Here is a 19,123-nt window from a genome sequence, read left to right as displayed (position 1 = left end):
TGATATCACTGTTGCTAACACAACAAAAACAAAGAACAGTTGTGACTCTTCCATACCTGCCAACATAATGCTGTGAAAAAAGAGGGAGATTATCTGGGGGACTGTCAAATGATGTACCCTCAACGCCCCTGCCCCCACATAACCCTACACTACAGATGAACATAATAATTACAAGGATGTGAAAGTAAAATGACTTTTAATCAGTATTAAATTTATAGTTAATGGTAAGAGAGAGGGAATTTATGAGGATCAGTGTTACTGTGTAACTCTGGGGTGTCAGTAACATATATGCAGACTGGAGTCTCTACTAACAGAGACAACCAGTGACAGCTAACTCATATGAACAGGTTGAATGTGCATCAACAGGTCTACGTTACATCTGATATATGAAATGTTCATATCATCACACTTTTTATAAACACACCCAGACGCCATCTCACCGTACCACGATAGACTAGCCTACAACTACCAAGTAGAACAGCGATGTGCTGCTGATTCACCTCACACATTAACACTCAACTCAGACAAACAAGCGTGAGGCTGTGTCTCACATACACGTAGCCAGAGAGAGAGAGAGAGAGAGAGAGAGAGAGAGAGAGAGAGAGAGAGAGAGAGAGAGAGAGAGAGAGAGAGAGAGAGAGAGAGAGAGAGAGACGTGCTCCAGACTGGGTTGCCAGGTAACGATACAAATAATTGCTATAACACCTTCAGCACTGCGTATAACCTATGTCGGGTGGTCCAAGATCAGACCCCCCACTCACTGTGTTGGGTTTGTAGATGCTACCCTTGTTAAGTCAATTAAAGCAGTCTGGAGTGATACTGTCTGTGCTATTTATTGGCTATAATTTTAATTATCAGAATAATGCATAATAGTTCAAATGTCCAATTATTGGCTGACAATTTATCAACCCGATATATATCGAGCACCCCTAATTATAAAAAGACTTTTAAAACAGATTAAAAAAAGTTTTCATGTGAAAAAAGTTTTTTTTCACCGTTGTTTCATAAAAGATTCAATTAGTACTCACTAATGAAGGTCTGAATGACCAAAACATTTCATTTTTTTTTTTTTTTGGATAATGAAGATTTCTTTGTTTCCCTGGCACAAAAGGGGGAATAAATAATCAACATAAAATCAAACAAATGTAATTGGTAAAATTGTTATTCTTAACATCAGTATTGGTCCAGAATTTCACAACTGGTGCATCCTTAGTTTTAAGTCTCCTATATGATCATTCTAGGATCATATGATAATTGTTAAAATGTTGGATGGCCTAGATCTTTGGAATTATTTACACTGTTAGCTTATAATATTGGTGATTTAGAACCTGGATATTATTTGTAAATATGATGGCACAGTGCAAGCATAATGCAATTTATTTCAATGGGACTGATAAAGAAGAAAAAAAAAAAAAACGACTAACATTCTGATATAATCAAGTCCTGTGTGTCTGACTATCAGAGCCTAAAAAAAGAAAAGAAATGTAGTATCTATCAATACCTGGAATTCCTGGTCCAGTTTTTTCTCTATCCAGTCTGTAACATGAGCCAGAGTGACTTCTCTTTCTCCCAGTTTAGGGCGCGCCTTCAGTTCCAGGTGAGGTGGCTTCCTAAAGCCATACCTATGACAGAGCAGATAACTATAAACTTGACAAATAAACAAATGTAAGCAACACAGGGTACAGTCACCACCAGCAGAGGGCATAATGTATTCAACAAAGCGCTACATATTTTTTTCAATAACACATGCAGTTGCAGGGTAGAATGAATATCAGCTGTTCTGAGTAAAGATATCCTTACTGTGTATGTTTCACATGAATTAATAAAAGTATGCGTCTTGTGACTAAGTAACTGTTGACATGCGAGAGGAAAGTGGCTGATTCAGAGTCATCTGAAAGCCATTGTTATCAACAGAATTGGCTGTGTTTTGTGAGAAAGTGCCATCTCTGAGGAGATATGATTGTTTCTCACTCTGGCAGACATTAAAATTCACTTTGCACAGCATTCCATGAATAACGCAGAAGAGAAACAACTCTTTCTTCACATACCATATCCTGTCAGTGGGCGGAGGGGGTATGTTGACAGCCAGCATTCCTTGGAGTTCCTGCACCTCCACTGTAAGCAGAAGGGGTGTGTTAGACACTTCCTCCATCTTCTTCTTGATGAACTCTGTCTCTGCGGCCTTCTGGAAGTATTTGGACTTAGTGATCTTATCAACGAAGCGCATGATCTTGCTGGGTTTGTGGCCTCCAACCAAACTGTATTCAGTAAAAGGAAGGTAAGAGTTAAGGCCACATACTGAATTCAGTATTATTTTAGTATTCATTTAATGGGGCATATTTCAATGTTTATGATAAAAACTTTATTGTTTCAAATATTTTTCTTGAATGATTATAACACGTATTTTCAAATATTCCATAATCTTGTGATAATGGAAATTGATTTACATGAGCAAAGAGAAAGTATATAAACTCATTCTCACCCCTCTGCTCCAGTCGAGTCATTTGAGAGCTCTGAGGAGTCTTCTTCATCTGATGAGCCCGCGCTGGATGACTCTTCATCACTATCAGCCAGGCAGTAAGTCCGTGGCCTGTTTCTGTAAACCAGTAAACACAAATGGATTAGCATGCACACACCACACCACACCACATCACACACATGCATGCATGCATGCACTAACACACAAACATAGTTCTGTAGTGTTTCATTGCAATAAGTGAATGAATTTTATTGTACTGTTCCTCTGGAAACATCATTGTTATGAAAAATAATTTGGTATTAGTGTGTCTTGAATCGCATACTTGTACTGAACACTTAACATTTTGAGTGCACAAGTACGCTAAGTGTGTTCACACTGCGTAGTACAGGAAAATGCAGTGTACTACTGGCACACTCAAAACGGTCCAAAAGTTTAGTGTAGAATGATGGACACTTCTCGCCCTCAACAGTTGCCATCTTTGTGAGGTAGTGGAAGCTATGTCACAAACTTCTCAACTTTTGACACTGTGGCTGGGAACAACAATAAACCTATTAGTTATATATGTGTTTCACACTAAGTACCAATACTGTTGTAGAATAGAAGCCATAAGTAATATTTGTTGGGTCTGTAATGATTTGGTACCTCAAATAATAATGTGAATGCTAATGTTAGCATTCGCTAGCTAGCTAACTTGCGCCTAGCTATGGCAACACATTTGAATCAGCACTGATGTTATGGTTGATGTTTTCGTGGAGATAGCGGTCAAATGTTGCCAATAATGCTCCCTCGTCCCTTTGTAATTTGCCGTTTAAAAAGAAGACGAAAAAGAAAAAGAGGTGGTTAAAACCCTGTTGTCACTTCCGTTAAGTACAAAATGGCAGTGCGAGATTTGAGACAACACAACCCTATTAAAATTAGTGTACCATGCAAGAAGTACATAGTGTACTACATTGTAGTGTAGTATGTGCTTTGAGACACACTCTAAGTTAGCCTAAAAACGTTCTGCTCAGTGCGTCTTCTGCAGTGTTTGCACTGTTTCAGATAGATGTAATTTGATTTGAAACTAAATCTAAGCTTGGCTAGTTTTCCTGAGGACTAGCATAAAATGAGCTCACTTCTCATTTACTGTAGGATTACAAGAGTATGACATTTTTATGGTCTGATAACTATCTCAGAAATACCACAGTTTCACGGTAAAAGGTATTACACAAATATTATTACTATTATCAATATCAGTTACAACGACCCTTAAAGCAGTGGTTCCCAACCTTTTTCCTTAAGGGACTGCAATAACTGTGGTTCATCTGCAAGTTTGTGTAAAATGAGGGATTTAGATGAACTTATTTCCTGTGAATATTGATTCTCATATGAGTTTTCCTGATAATTTTTAGGAACCTTTTATACAATTCTCTATCTGGATTATGTAATTTTATTTTTTAAACAAACATATATACTTAATAGGCTTCTTTTATGACAAATAAAGTGTTCTTCTCACCCTGACACCCATTGTTCTATTAGCTTTTTGATTATTTTAACTACGTGCTTTTCTAATGCAGGACAAGGCTGTGAAATACAGCATGAGGGCTCTGAGAATATAGCTTATGCTCACAGTGGCCTTATCCTTTGAGATTTTGTCAAGTTTATATTTTGAATAAAAAAGTGTATTTATTTTTATATTTATTATTTGCACTAGCACTGTTGCTGCTGACGTATAGTATAATCCACACCTTATTCAAATTGGAGTCAAATGCAACATAATTTCTTTCTTATGTGCACTGTTGACTGTGTGGATTTGAATGACAATAGTTTATCTATCTATCTTGAATAAAAAATCCCAATATCTTTCTTCACAGAAGCAAATTAAATGTTGAGATACAGGCCTATTGTATATTCTTAAGAAAAGTTTTGCATCCCCTAAAACTCTGACGGGCAGTACAGGAGAAAATGACATGGGTTGTATTTTTTTCCCCCCAACACTGTACTACATGGTATGATAACCTGATAATCGTCAGTTTTTATGCTGCAATACACAATTTCACTGTATACTGCAGCAACCATAATACCGGCAATCAATCTATCCCTGAGAGGTTCATACTATGTGCACACTGAATTTTATGGATGCACTGATCCAATACACCAGATTGGCATCAGCAAAGACCAGGGCCATCATCAATTATTTAGCAAATATCTAGCATATGATTGAGGGCCTCACAGGAAAAATGCAAAGAAATGACATACTATATTATGCCTTTTTTTGACATACAAAAACTATCACTATTGCCAGTAATATAGTCTGCATAACACTCATATTGAATTATAGTTTTCAATGTTTTATACATTTCAATGTAATAAAATGCAGACGCAGTTATTTATATACAGTCAGTTATTTATTTATGATTAGCCTATATTTGCTCACTTTGAAAGGTGAGGTATAGTTGCTTGTTGTAGAATTTTTCTTTATATTTTTTAGCAGTATACTGGGTAGAGGGGACATTTTGAATATATTCGAATACTGGGGGTGGAGGGGTGGATGTTTGAAAATGGTTGTAGTTCTCCTTTAAGTGGATCGGTGATCATTGTAAAAGTCAGGGTTTTGGTGTCAATATCATAACAAAGCCTGACTGAAGCAGAGTGAAGGTACTGATAGTGGGAGAGAAAAAGTTTGATCAGTGCAGGTTGACTGTATTTATTCTGGAAGACTGTATCTTGACATGTTCTGTTCCTCTACATTGCTGAAGATGGATTTGGGGGAGGTAAACAAACAGTCAGTAAAACAGATGAAGGCACTACTAAGAAATCAGTACTTAATGAGATGAAGCACTGGGTGGTAACATGGCTAGAGACAACCCCAAAAGTATACAGGTAGAGAATGAGAGTTGCACAGAAGACCTCGTTGTTCAAAGTCAAGCAGCACTCACCAAGAGCAGATACACATCCGATTAACAGCCGCATATAGGTGGAAACCAGAAGGTAGAGAGGGAACAGCAAGAAAAGAAAGGATAAAATATAAAAGACAAAGATATAGAAAACTGAGTGAGAGCCAGACAGAATGTGACAGAGACATTTGTACTTTTTAGTGTCAAATTAAGGGGAGAAAAGCATCTTATCAAACCGAAATTACATCTTAGGGTTCTTCTAAAATGTGTGTGCTTGACTGCTCACCCATCTTTGCCAAATTCCCCAAAACGGAAGCTTTCTCCCTCCTTGCCCAGGCGAATAAGGTTCATCTTGGTTTCCAGGGTCATCAGAAAGGAACCACTGTAGGAAATCTCCAAGTCAAACCACAGACCTAAAGGGACACACTGTGGTTATTAGAAATGTTCATCTTAAGGAAAATTTAAGAAGTAAAACTGTAAAGTTGAAGATTTGGGGGTATGAGCTATGAGGAGTAAAACAGATGACGCCACTGTCTGGTCACTATATCTACACACAAGCACAGACATGATACATCAGCGTGTACAAGGTAAAAAGTACCAGTTTACAGATGCCGTAAATCAATCTCATAAATCTCTATATCACATCGTCAGACCCTATTTATGAGAGATGCATACGTTTTAAGGCCAGTTTCCTCAACAAAGAGCAGCTCGAGCCACAGTCCTTCTCCCTGCCTGTTAAATCTCTTTATCTTTCTCTCACTTCTTTGTTATGCCACCTCTAACATTCTTCCCTCACCGTCTTGCCCTTTCTGTGGCACCATTTGATCCCAAAGATATCACAGAAGTGAGGACTCCAACAGACTTTATGTACTTGATCCCTCCACTTAAACGAGAAAGACAGCGAAAGACTTGGTGAGGGGAGGCGAGAGAAAGAAGGAGAGATCACAAGGTCCTTTGAACGGAAACAGTTGGAGAGCAGGCAATCTTCCCTCCCAGCCCTGTTTGATATCAGCGGGAAGGGGACTGCATTAACAGTGCTCTCCCTCTACTCTGCCAAAACTGCTGTAATCTGGATTATACTAACTCCTCAAATGCCTCAAGGGGTAAGCTATGTGTACTCTGTCTTTTCCTTTTTCTGTCTCTTATCAACAGTGGATCACATGTCCTTGTGTACAAGGAGCCACATCCAATCACGAACTTAGGTGTGGTTTCTCTTAACACCACTGGGAGGCAGCAAATGATGACAGATGACACAGGAAAGATAAATGAAGTAAAGAGTTAGTGAGTCAGAGGATGATGGCCATTAGGATATTCTAAACCAGACCACACTACACTTTGCTGCAACTAAGATACATGTGCATGTATGCAATGCAAATGTCCCGAAGTGTGTGCACATACATGGCGCCACATTTAGTGCACGGCTACCACAGTCCTTTAAATAATCAGATTTAGATGTCTTTCTTGTATAGTTGATAGAATTTGATAGGGTCAAGAAATATAGAACTAGTAGGCCAAAAACAGGCTGTGTGTCCTCTCCTCACTGCACGGTTTAGGTCTGAACACCAACTGATAAGAGAAAAACATTCAGTGAGTCAGACAGAAACAAAGTGTGGTGGTGGTGGTGGTGGTGCGGGGGGGGGGGGGTATTGAAAGCAGAGAAAGACACCTAAAGCAAAAGAAGGGAAAGCAGGTTTGAAAGTCAGTTTACAGTCATTTCTGTCTAGACTCATTTGTAGCCATAACAGTTGACAATGCTTCAAATATGGATGTTGCTGCAAAGAAGCTACACATGCTATATGTAGTAAACTATCTATTCATGGATGCTTCAGACACATCTTTCCCCCAGCAGCACAAAAGATCTATACAATCTGCACAACTTCAAGGTAAACACCCAAGATTACAGTCATCAATTCAATATCTGATGACCAGAAGTCCCCCCCCCCCCCCCCCCACCAGAACATTATGATGCAACAGTGAAGTTGACCTCTGACCTTTTGGATATGAAATGCTATCACTTCATGGTTATATACTACTAGATATTTGTGTGTTTTGTTATAATTAGCATTTGAATTCTTGAATTATGGCCAAAAACATGTTGTGTGAGGTCACAGTGACCTTGACCTATGACCTTGACTTGACCAAATTCTATTCACTTAATTGTTCCTTGCAAGTGACGTCTGTGCCAAATTTGAAGAAATTCCCTCAAGGCCAACTTGAGATTTTTTGCATTCACAAGAATGAGACAAACAAAGCCATAGTGACCTTGACCTTTGACTACGAAAATCAAATCAGTTCATCCTTGAGTCCACCCAGATGTTCGTGCCAAATTTGAAGAAATTTCCTTGAGGTGCTCTTGGGATGTTACGTTCACAAAATGGAACGGATGGATGGACAACCTGAAAATGTAACACCTCCAGCCATGGCTATTGCCGATGGAGAAGCATTAAAACAGACAGACAGTTGGACAGAAACATAGAGTGAACATCTTGGAGTGTGTGGTGGATAATAATACTGTGTCTGGCTGGGTCTGGGTTCATGCTGGGCACTGAGGTTTGTTAGGTTGGGGAGAAGAAAGAAGAAACTCTGTTAAAGCTGCTGGACACCGGGCGAAGCTTCCTTAATTGGGGTGAGCCGTGTGGCGAAGAGTGTATGCTGCACATACTGCATAGACATGCCTTCACACATGAAGGGTGACTGTTTGCATATATCTATAAATGGACATTACAGAAACTGATGAGTTTGAAGCAGAGTGTATGTGAACATAAATGTGCATAGACACAAGTGTACAATGTACTCCTTGTGGAGATATGCACACAAAGACAGCTGGAGAGGTTCATCGATCCAGTGCACTCAACAGGCTTGTTCCAGGAAGGAGCTGGGTGAGACACGGTAAAGGCAGAACTTGAGATGCAGGGAGGATACAGCCACTGTAACACCAGTGGAAATCTCAAAAGGGAAACTAAACTGACCATTTCCACTTAATGTTTTTTGACTAACACTTGAAGGCAAAAGACTATTGATCATAGAGAGACAGAGCAGAAAAGAGGAGAGAAACATTTCCTTCTCTGCAAAGGTCTAAGCTGTAAAACACAAACCTGCACAGGGCTCAGTAAAAATGCTTTCATTTATCCTTAGTCTCGTTTGGAGCATGTGCCTCTTTCCTGCTTCTTTTCACTCCCAAGCAATATGTCAAAAAATGAAGCACTTTGTTGTTTTAGATTGACAGTAGGTAACAATCCGTTAGAAAGAAATCAAAACATTTGGCAACATATTGCAGTTTCTGAATGAAAGTGCAATTAAAGCTGACAACCTATCCACAACATCAACAAAACGGTGGCCTATATACACACTGATTGTGTCTGGAGTGGCTACTGAGGTGTGTTTTGCCTGGAACAGTTCCAATACATACCACTGCTGTCTCAGTTGGATATGCAATCAATTCCTGCTCTCATTATAGGGTTGTGTGAGTGCTGCAGTGATAAAAATGAGGCGGTGACTCATAGCACAGGAGAGAGGAAGGAAAACACTGAGACGAAAGAGCGAGTAAGGACACAAAGAGGAAGATGAAATGAAAGGGAATGCAAGAGGAAGAGAAAAAGTTGGAGATTGGAGATGTGAAACAGCTGAGGAGACATATCTGTCACTGAATGGAAGGGAGAATGAGAGAAGCAGTGTGGTACAAAGGTATGGAAAGCTCATTGCTGATACATGTCTAAAAGTGACATACAAAGTGCCTTCTGATCAAAACTAGACAAAAGTTAGCTGAAAACTTCAGCGCTACTTGAGCCAACATGGTTGTGCAAGTGCAGCAGGCAAATGTACAGTCGCTAACAAAGCTAAAGCCTCACACAGATAAGCCTTGATTTACCCTCAGATAACTAGAAGACCTGCTACAGTGCTAAGGGCCTGACTTTATTGTATTCAGCTAAGACCTCACTAACCAATCAAATCCTAATCCTTAAACAAAGCTTATAATCATAAAGTGGATTTCAGGATCTATAGTACATGACACCTTTGATAAAGGAGGTTTCTTCATATTAATCAAGCACACATACCTTTTGGTAACATTTGCAACTAGAGTTGAGCAATATGGAGAAAATCAAATATTATGATATTATTGACCAAATAACTTGATATCAATTATTGCTACAATATTGTATTGTATTGACTACTGGCGCTTTCACATAATGTTTAGACAATGAGATCTTAATAATCAATCGTCAGTAGCTCTTTTTACACAGACAGTGCTACAGGGCCGCTACAAAGTCCCTTCTTTACGGCACCTTTGTGTTTTTACACAGAACCAAACAATGGTGGCACCGTGCCGCCTCAGTGTGTGATTTCAGATAGCATGCCAGCATCCTGGAAATAGAAGAGGCGTGACGGGGGTAATATTAAACACTACAGCGTCAGCCTCTGGCAGTGCTCTATAAGCAATAACAGTGGCATAACAATAACAATAATTTACCGTCTCTGTTATATAGTAGCTGATCTCTTCCTCTGCTTAGAGGGTAAGGACCTCCAGGATCTCATTGTTTTCCCAATTTGTGGACATTTCTGTTTGCTGTTCTTCTTCTTTGTGTTAGCGGCTAGCTACTTTGTAAATCTCTCCTGTTGGGTTGCACGCATAACACGTCATCAAAGTGTCACACCCGTCTTGTCCCTAGTCCTGTCCTGCCAGCTGTCCCTTTCATACAGACATCAAAACTGGTGCTGGTTACTACCTCCGCGGCCGGTTTAAAGGCGACACCTCTGGCAACTCTGTGCCCCCATTCCACAATCGTACCTTTTATACAGAATGGGAAGGAAGAATAACAGTGTGATATTCCTGCCTTAAACAGGCAGTGTGGAAAGGGCTAGTAATGTGGATGTAGTGATTAAGTGGGTAAAGATAACAGCAGAGCAGCTAGAACAGTCTGGTTAAGTATCACATCACTTGACTGTTATGCAGACTTTAAAACCAGAAGAAGAAAATGTAGACGAAGATGACATCTACTCTCACATCACAATATTGATATAACAGTGATTTACTGCCCAGCCCTACTTGCAACTGCCCAATACTGAACTCTGAGCAGTATCACTGTTGGTCAGACCGTCTGGCAGCGGCCGTAGAGGAGGGGAAGGTTTGTACTTTAATTTCAAGAGCTCAGAGCCCACAAGTAAAGTGCATGTCTCTCTAACCTCGAGGGTACCGCTGCCTGACAGGCTGAGTGGGTGTAAATGCACATTAGGCTCCACTGTGATGCACAGTAAATCTCATTTTGCCTTTGCCCCCTGAATGGAGCAGTTATTGTTGTTATAGGCTATGGTTTTACTATTGCTCACTTATTGTGGCTGATAAAACACAAGTTTTTGGCTTTACTATTGCTGTAATCAAAAGTGGTTTGTGTGTTTTTTTACCTCATGAATTTCCATTTCTAGGTTTACAAACTCCTATGGAAAGTTGCATGATGTCAATGCTGATTCACATGTAAACGAAAGTCTTACCACAGGCAATGAATCAGAACATGATGATAAAGTGATCCTTTCCGCTGCCTTGTATTGTGTGTGACAGTGTTGTTTTTAACACAGAATAAGGTTGGAGAGCATGTCAGAATCATCCTGACAAAGCCCCAGTACTGTGATCTGCTTAGTCACAGCAGGACTAGAGAAAGAATGGGAGTAGAGGCCAGTCATGAGACAAAAGGTCACTTGTGTCCACGTGTTTACATGCAGTAGATTGCAAAACTTTTTACCCTTTTTGACCTTTCACACTACTTCTTGTGCTGCAAGACTTTGAAAATGAAATTATTTGGATTTTTATCTTAATTGTCACTGCCACACTAACTTCATTTCACATATGTTTAAGTTAGCAAGAGGTTGTTGCACAGACACTGTTAAGGATCTGATCACATTTTTAAAAGTGTCGCATGTGTGGAAATTCTGCTTTCTTTAATGAGTCAGTTACATCCCAGGAGCAATGTTTTATCTGGCCAGGAGAAGAGTTGCAAATTTCATCAATTTTGTGTGTTTGAGTGTACAAACCATTATCCAATGTGTGAAAACGTTTGTGTGTGTATTTGATGGCATATTGTACATGCATATATATGCTCTTTAGCTAATGCACAGACTCAGGGGGCCAGCTTACCATCTCTACTAACCAATTCCTGGGGGAAACCCGAGACTTTAACACCTTCATACAAGTAAACTCTATAGCAATTGTATCCCGATAGACAACTAGCTTGCGTTACCACCTGTTTATCTTTGTTATCTCTAAAAAGCACACAGCTAACTGACTGGCAGGCGATCGGTGTAGGGGTGTTGCGCTTTCAAACATAAGAAGAACCCATGTGTGCTTTGTGGATAAGCACATTCTGAAAAATAAATGGAGTCTTCACAGAATATTGCACACAGAGCTCAATGTGCCACACAGTCAGCATTACAGGCCAGACATGTCAGTATCACTTTACAGAAGTCACTGAGTGTGACTACTTGTGTGTGTTAGAAATTGATTTTTCTCTTACCTCGGTAGTCAATGGTGGGTTTGGATGCCTGGAGGATTCTGGGTGTGGCCGAGCCCATGTCCAGTTCTGTCAGGGTTAGCTCATTCATGAAGTAAGGCAACTGACAAAGACAAAAGCATACAACTGAGCTAAGCACACTGTGCATGAGTAATTCATTAGCAGTTTATGATCTATCCTAATTTGGAAAAAAACAAACTGTAGTTTATAACTACTAGTCCATACCCGGGGATGTGTTATGTATAGAGGAATAAGAAATCAAAAACAGTATATTAGAGGAAATGCAAAATCAGAGCACTGCAAATGCACTGTTTAATAAATGTTCATGTAAGATACACAATGCACACTGTATTTAGAAACATACTTTATGGCAAAATACATGTAGCATAGTTTTGGCTGACGGCACGGAGGCACGTGCATGCGTGGGGCCGTGCGTGGGCACACAGGTATACACATACAGGTTTCGATCTGCAAGTGTTGGAGATGTAGGCTTCCCAGCCAAACTGTGGTCCCATCATATGCACAGCTCGCGCTGCTAATGGTGCTGACAGTATGAATGGGTAGTGGACAAAAACGCGAATATAAACATAAATAGAAATATGGGAAAAATGCAAAAACGGCATCGTGGCTGTCTGCACATGACCAAGATGAAAGCCTATGTCTAAGTTCAGAGAAGTAGGTCAAAGCAGTGAGGAGGAAAACGGATGATGACAGACAGACGGACGGACAGACAGAGGGAGGGACAGAGATTTCTCCATTTAATAGTAGGATAATAGTAGGATATATCTTTCAAAGAGTATAAAGGATGCCAGCTTGAAAAAAAGGAAAGAAAATATATAGACAGAACTATACAAGACACAAACTGCACTACATAATTAGCACCATAGAATAGGAAGCACCAAAATATTCATGACTGCATAACTGATTCTTAAGTGGTCTAAATCAGGATTCAATTTGAGCTCTGTGGGTAAAGAATTCCACATGGTAACTCCACGGACAGAAAAAGCTGTTGGTCCAAAAGACAATTTTACACAGGGGAACCTTACAGTTCCTATGAGCTGCTCCACACGTTACTGAGCCGGAAGCTCTAAGTGGATCCACAAGGTCACTGAGAACTGGGGAGCCTGATTATGTAGGCATTTATTTATGAGTTTGAAACTGGTGAAATTAATGAAATTATCAAAACTTAACATATTCAGTTTCTGAAGAACAGGGCAATGATGTGCTCTTATTGGTTTCCTGATTTTAATTGCTCAATTGTATATCATCATAAGAGGTTTAGTGATTGTAGAGACTGCTTGTGATCAAGAGGTTACACAGTAACTTAAATGTGAAAAAATCAAAGCATGCATGAAACTGTTTGCAGCGTGAAATAGTAGACAGTCTCTGGTAAGTCTAAATGTATGTAAGTTTGCTTTTGCAACCCTGCTCACCATCTTAACATGCTTCTCGAATTTTAGTTGTTAATCTATTATGAGGCTGAGGCAGTTTACCTCTGAGACCTCTTCGATATGCTGTCCATTAATATTTAGATTTAAGACATAAGCATCTGTTTATCAGTGAGACTGTATCGTCTTCTGCATACATCTGAAAACATGCTCCAACACATGATTGTGGCAAGTCATTTATGTATAAGCTACAAAGAAGCGGACCAAGAACAGAGCCCTGAGGTGCTCCTATTCTAGCCTGTAAAAAACAGAGACTTCTCATTATTAATGACAACACACTGTTCTTGGTTAGACAGATAAGATAAAAACCACTGTGACATTTTGTTAGAGAAATTAAATTTGGAGAGTTTATGAATGAGGATACCATGATTTAAAGTAACAAAAGCTTTTTTAGATCCAGGAAGACTGCCCCAACATCTTCTCCTTTAGCAACTGATGATTTGAGCTGTTCTATAAGAAAGCAGTTAGCAGTCTCTGTGGTATAACTTGGATGGTAGCCAAACTGTAGGGGATGTAGACAGTAGTTTGATTCTACATAAATGAACAACTGATGAGCGGCAACTTTTTCAAGGACCTAACTGGACCTAACACTAACTGACCAACAAATACAAGCCTGATCAACTATTCCTGATTTAAAAATAGGTATGACTCAGGCTAGTTTATTATTTACTGGGAAAGATCCCACTTGTAAAGGAAAAGTTGATTAGATGAGTGAGAGGTGTTGCCAAAGTGTTCTTTCACAAAGGCAGTATCCAGGTGGAAGAGATCTTTTGAGTGACTATTGGCAATTTTATCTATTATTGCTAGGACTTCAGTCTGATTTGTTTGTTGTAATGTTAAGACATTATCACATACATTATTTGGGAAAGATAGCTCCACACTGTGAACTTTAAAAGGTATTGGCAAGCTCCTCTACAGAAGAAACAAAAAAAAATATTGAATGCACGAACAATTTGGCTACTGTCAGAAACTAACCGTTCACAATTTTCAATTAATAATTTTTTTATTAATTACTTTTATTAAACTATTTATTTGTTTCCAAATAGCAGAACAATTCCCTCTGGCCTCTGTGATAACCAAGAAATAATACTCAGCTTTAGCATTTCTTAATTCTTTACAAACATGGTTTCTTGATCCCTTATATATAGTCATATCATTATTTAGGCAGCTTCTTATTGCAGTTTGTAGATCTAGATCCTGTTGTTTCATTTGTTTTCGAATGGACTCATTTACCCAAAGTAAAGAGGATTTTCTGTTTGAGTTGCTAGGCTTTATTAGAAACTTAAAACTGAAACTGTGTACATCATCCTTATCCTTAACCCTGTCCCAGTGCATTTCATGCAGTTCACCCTCCAAAGACGGGAGATCACTTTTTAGAATAGTTAGCGCAAAGTTTCTAGAATGACTGAGAGTTGGGAGGCGTTTTTACGTCAACTTCCTTGATGTTAAAATCACGGAGTGATCAGATAAGCCAGTTAAGAAACTATACGATTTAGTTATCTTTTCTTCCTTTTTACAAAAAAATTAGATTAATTGGTGACCTGCTAGATTTTGGGATTCTTGTAGCACCTTAAATAATTCTTTTAAGTGGCAGGCCACTGAAGACTAGCTAGGTTAGTTAGCTGTCTTGGTAGGTACATCAGGGTTGGGGTGCCTCAACAACTTGTTTCCTAGTTTTTGGCACTTTACAGAGCAACTTGATTGTGATTTTGTTTTGCTTGAGATGACTAGTTTCTGTTTGGTCACGGTTTTGTGTAGCTGTGATAAATACTTGTGTGGAGTAACTTGTGGTTTGTGACCATTTGGGTTGTGGTCACTGCACTCCACATTTGTTAGGTCACTTGTGGGTTGCTGCTTAGGTGTAAGTTAGCAACATTTGTGTATTGGTTGACTACATTGTGACCACTGACCCATTCTGTGCTGCTGTCCCTTCTCCCTCCTTTGTAGATCTGCCCAGTGCTGCACCTTGTTAACTAATGCAGCACACCTGGCATGGAGGAGGTGCTTAAGAGCTCCTGCACCAGAAGCAGAGGAGAGAGGCTCTGGTGTGGGGACTGCTGGTCCTGCTGCCTCTCACCATGGGGTTTTTGTTGTCTTGTTTGCCTGTTTTAATTCTAATAAATCCCATGGATTTATTAGAATAAAGTAGTAGCTTCTTTTTTTACATCATCTCTGTTTTTCACTTTGACTTTTTCTCTTTCTGGTTGTTTAAATTTCAACCGCTTTTACAGTGAAAGGTTGTAAGGGGCTTTGCTCCACTTACCCGAATCTTGCTGAGCTTTAGCTGTATCTTCTTGGAGACCAGCTCAGCCCAGTAGGGCTCGCTCAGGAAGTCCCAGAAGACCCGGCCAAGAGCCGCATTCACCCAGGCAACAGTATCCTCCTCCTCCTGCTCCCCCTCCTCCTCCCTGGGCTGCACCTGAGCTAAAGTGGTGCTCTGCAGCTTAAGACACAGCAGGCAAGTTAACAAACATTAGGAGAAAAGAATACGGATCTCATATCTTTGAACAGGATTCTAAAACATTTAACCCCCTAAATTGCGACCTATTTTATCCCTGCAAATATTCATGATAAGCCACAATAGCAGCTACTTGCTGTTGTTTGTTATTACACAGCTTGTAACACAGTAAGGTTAAATTTGAAATGACATGAAAAGTTAATCACCTAAGAAAGGAAAAGGTGTTAATAGTATAAATGGAGAATGAGTATGTTTTACCTTCTTATCAGCCCCAGGGCTGCTCTGAGGACTCTGGAGAACAGGGCTGGCAGCTGTAGGGCTGACGACCACCTGTTTTGGCAGTAAGGAGGCCATGTAGACATTGTAGTCCAGTAGCAGTTTGCTTCTGGCACTGCTTGCTGTTGTTGAGGAGACTGAGGAGTCCTTTGATCTGGGCAGAGATGCCAGTGCCTCATCCAGACTGCTGCGGCTGCTGCTGCGACTGTGAGAGCTTGGAGCTGTGGGCAAACATTGGAGAAAAGTGAAAAATTAGACAATGCACTCAGGTTTTGTCACCGTTTCTGAACCACTAAAACTTAAGATTAGAAGTACCATTTCTCTGTCTGTATAACGTATCAATATATCTGTATAAAAACATATACATACATTTAGACAAATTTAGCCTTTAAAAAAGGCAGAATAAGAACAAATACAAATGTTAAAAATTGTCCTCTGCACTTGCCGAAGGAGACAAATGTCTTGCAGACAAAAACATCAATTCCACTCACCACTTTTACTTCCTGCAACACTTGGACCTTTCTTCAAGTCCACCTTGAGCTTGGAAGCTGATAGAAACCTCTGGAACCACTCCTCCTTCTCCCTCCCAGTCCTTCCAAACAGATAGAGGGTCAGGTCTCGACTGAACAAAGTTGACCCCCCTCGTTCCTGTGCTCCTCCTGTCCCCTCTCCTCTGTCCCTTGTGTTGAAGCTCTCACTGGACTCCCATCTGTCACCTTCGGCCTTGGACATGAAATCATCCTGTTTACCAAGTTCAACGCATATGGGGTATTTTTTGTTCCATATACGCTTCCTGGCCAGGCTCTGAGGCATTAAATATACCTGGGGGAGGATGACAAGAGGACAGACCTGAGTAAAACCAAGTTTTGACCAAATTTCATGGCTTTTTAGAGACAAGTTAGAACAGTTTCCATACTGTAGTATTTGTCATTATCCATATTAATGGGCAACATTTTTTGTAAGACAACAGACAAGACTTAAATAGACTTAAATGAATTTGTGTTATGCTTCACTTCACTGATCTATTTCAACAGGAAACTACAACTGAACTCAGTTACAGGAAGACTAGAGAAACAATTATCAAATGGCTATTTTTAAAATTACAACATACTTTGCTGTTGGTGAGATCATAGATCTTCTGACTGATGTAGGTCACATCAGGTTTTGGTTCATTGTGAGAGGCACGGCGGGGGATGTTGTGGTTGGGCTTAGACAAACGAATGATGGAGCCCTCCAACCGAACATACACAGACTGTGTCAGTGTGGCATGGTATGTCTCTGGGTCATAGTTTGATATCTCGTTCATCCAGCCCTGGAGGGAAAACACAATTATTTTACATATGGCAGATTACTTTGCAAGGATTGAGTCCCAAAACAATCATACTTGCTACTGCAATTTCTGTGTGCTGTGTATGCTTTTCAACAAAACGCAAACACAAAGAAGATAACAATCCAAAACTGTGCCTGGAAAATGAAGACACTGTAAGTACCTGCTCACACTGTGTTTTCAGCCATGTAACCATGCCTCTATGAACTTCACTGATAAGAGTGTGTGCTGCATCCACTGTCTTTTCGAGTGCAGTTTGTTGTCATTTGCTTTGTGTGGTAGACTTTGAAGTTCCTCTAACTAAACTCAGCCCAGGACCCACGTTTAGGTCATTTGCTGCTTTGCCATTTCAATAAAAAAAGTGTCACAGAAATCTTAAATCATCTTAAATTACATGTTCTTCACAGGACTCCATATATATAATGGCATTATAACGTAAAATTCTCCTATATTCTCAAGGTTCATGTAGTATATATTTTTTCATAGTTTAACATCACAACTCTGTGGTATGTTACTTAAATGTATAAATTTAGCATGGCACAGTTACTGGTAATTAAAATGTACTTCTAAATTGCAGATAGGTGTGAATGGAAGCGTAAATTGTGGCTGCACAATATCCCAGAAAAATCATATTACAATTATTTTAACCTAACCTTTAACCTATTGCGACTGTGTTATGAGTCAAAATTTTAGTGGGAATGGTACATTTTGCATTTCATTTCCACTAGAAAAAAAAACAAAAAACAAAATGATGATATGTATGTATGTATGTACACTGCCTGGCCAAAAAAAAAGTCGCCACCTGGATTTAACTAAGCAAATAGGTACGAGCCTCCTATTGGATAATTACTGCATGGGCGATTATCTTTCAGCTGGCAACAAGTTATTTAACCCCAACTGGTGCAATGAGTTGCTTCTCATTTCCTAAACAACCATGTCGAAAGACACATCCCGTGGTCGTGGAAAAGATGTTAGTCTGTTTGAGAAGGGTCAAATCATTGGCATGCATCAAGCAGAGAAAACATCTAAGGAGATTGCAGAAACTACTAAAATTGGGTTAAGAACTGTCCAACGCATTATTAAAAACTGGAAGGATAGTGGGGACCCATCGTCTTCAAGGAAGAAATGTGGCCGGAAAAAAATCCTCAATGATCGTGATCGGCGATCACTTAAACGTTTGGTGAGATCAAATCGAAGAAAAACAACAGTAGAACTCAGGGCTATGTTTAATAGTGAAAGTAAGAGCATTTCCACACACACAATGCGAAGGGAACTCATGGGATTGGGACTGAACAGCTGTGTAGCCTTAAGAAAACCACTGATCAGTGAGGCTAACCGGAAAAAAAGGCTTCAATTTGCTAGGGAGCATAAAGATTGGACTCTGGAGCAATGGAAGAAGGTCATGTGGTCTGATGAGTCCAGATTTACCCTGTTCCAGAGTGATGGGCGCATCAGGGTAAGAAGAGAGGCAGATGAAGTGATGCACCCATCATGCCTAGTGCCTACTGTACAAGCCTGTGGGGGCAGTGTTATGATCTGGGGTTGCTGCAGTTGGTCAGGTCTAGGTTCAGCAACAGTATGTGCTCAAAGGATGAGGTCAGCTGACTACCTGAATATACTGAATGACCAGGTTATTCCATCAATGGATTTTTTCTTCCCTGATGGCACGGGCATATTCCAAGATGACAATGCCAGGATTCATCGGGCTCAAATTGTGAAAGACTGGTTCAGGGAGCATGAGACATCATTTTCACACATG

At 39.9% G+C, this 19,123-nt stretch overlaps 1 protein-coding gene across 4 annotated transcripts in view; it reads right to left on the bottom strand.

Moving 5' to 3' along the window:
* Positions 1 to 19,123, bottom strand: part of LOC117255360 (testis-expressed protein 2-like) — a 52,050-nt gene that overhangs the window by 3,416 nt on the left and 29,511 nt on the right. For 3 of the 4 annotated variants that reach the window (XM_078163704.1, XM_033624176.2, XM_078163708.1), the window contains 9 exons: positions 17,149 to 17,349; positions 16,529 to 16,859; positions 16,020 to 16,258; positions 15,567 to 15,746; positions 11,859 to 11,958; positions 5,642 to 5,768; positions 2,483 to 2,596; positions 2,049 to 2,258; positions 1,502 to 1,622 (listed from right to left, as the gene is read on the bottom strand). In XM_078163704.1, coding sequence (XP_078019830.1) covers positions 1,502 to 1,622; positions 2,049 to 2,258; positions 2,483 to 2,596; positions 5,642 to 5,768; positions 11,859 to 11,958; positions 15,567 to 15,746; positions 16,020 to 16,258; positions 16,529 to 16,859; positions 17,149 to 17,349 — 1,623 coding nt within the window. The remainder of the gene's footprint in view (positions 1 to 1,501; positions 1,623 to 2,048; positions 2,259 to 2,482; positions 2,597 to 5,641; positions 5,769 to 11,858; positions 11,959 to 15,566; positions 15,747 to 16,019; positions 16,259 to 16,528; positions 16,860 to 17,148; positions 17,350 to 19,123) is intronic. The other variant, XM_033624178.2, reaches the window with a different exon arrangement.

The sequence above is a fragment of the Epinephelus lanceolatus genome, chromosome 3, assembly GCF_041903045.1.
Source record: "Epinephelus lanceolatus isolate andai-2023 chromosome 3, ASM4190304v1, whole genome shotgun sequence".
Taxonomy (NCBI): domain Eukaryota; kingdom Metazoa; phylum Chordata; class Actinopteri; order Perciformes; family Serranidae; genus Epinephelus; species Epinephelus lanceolatus.
This window is presented reverse-complemented; position numbering and strand designations above follow the sequence as displayed.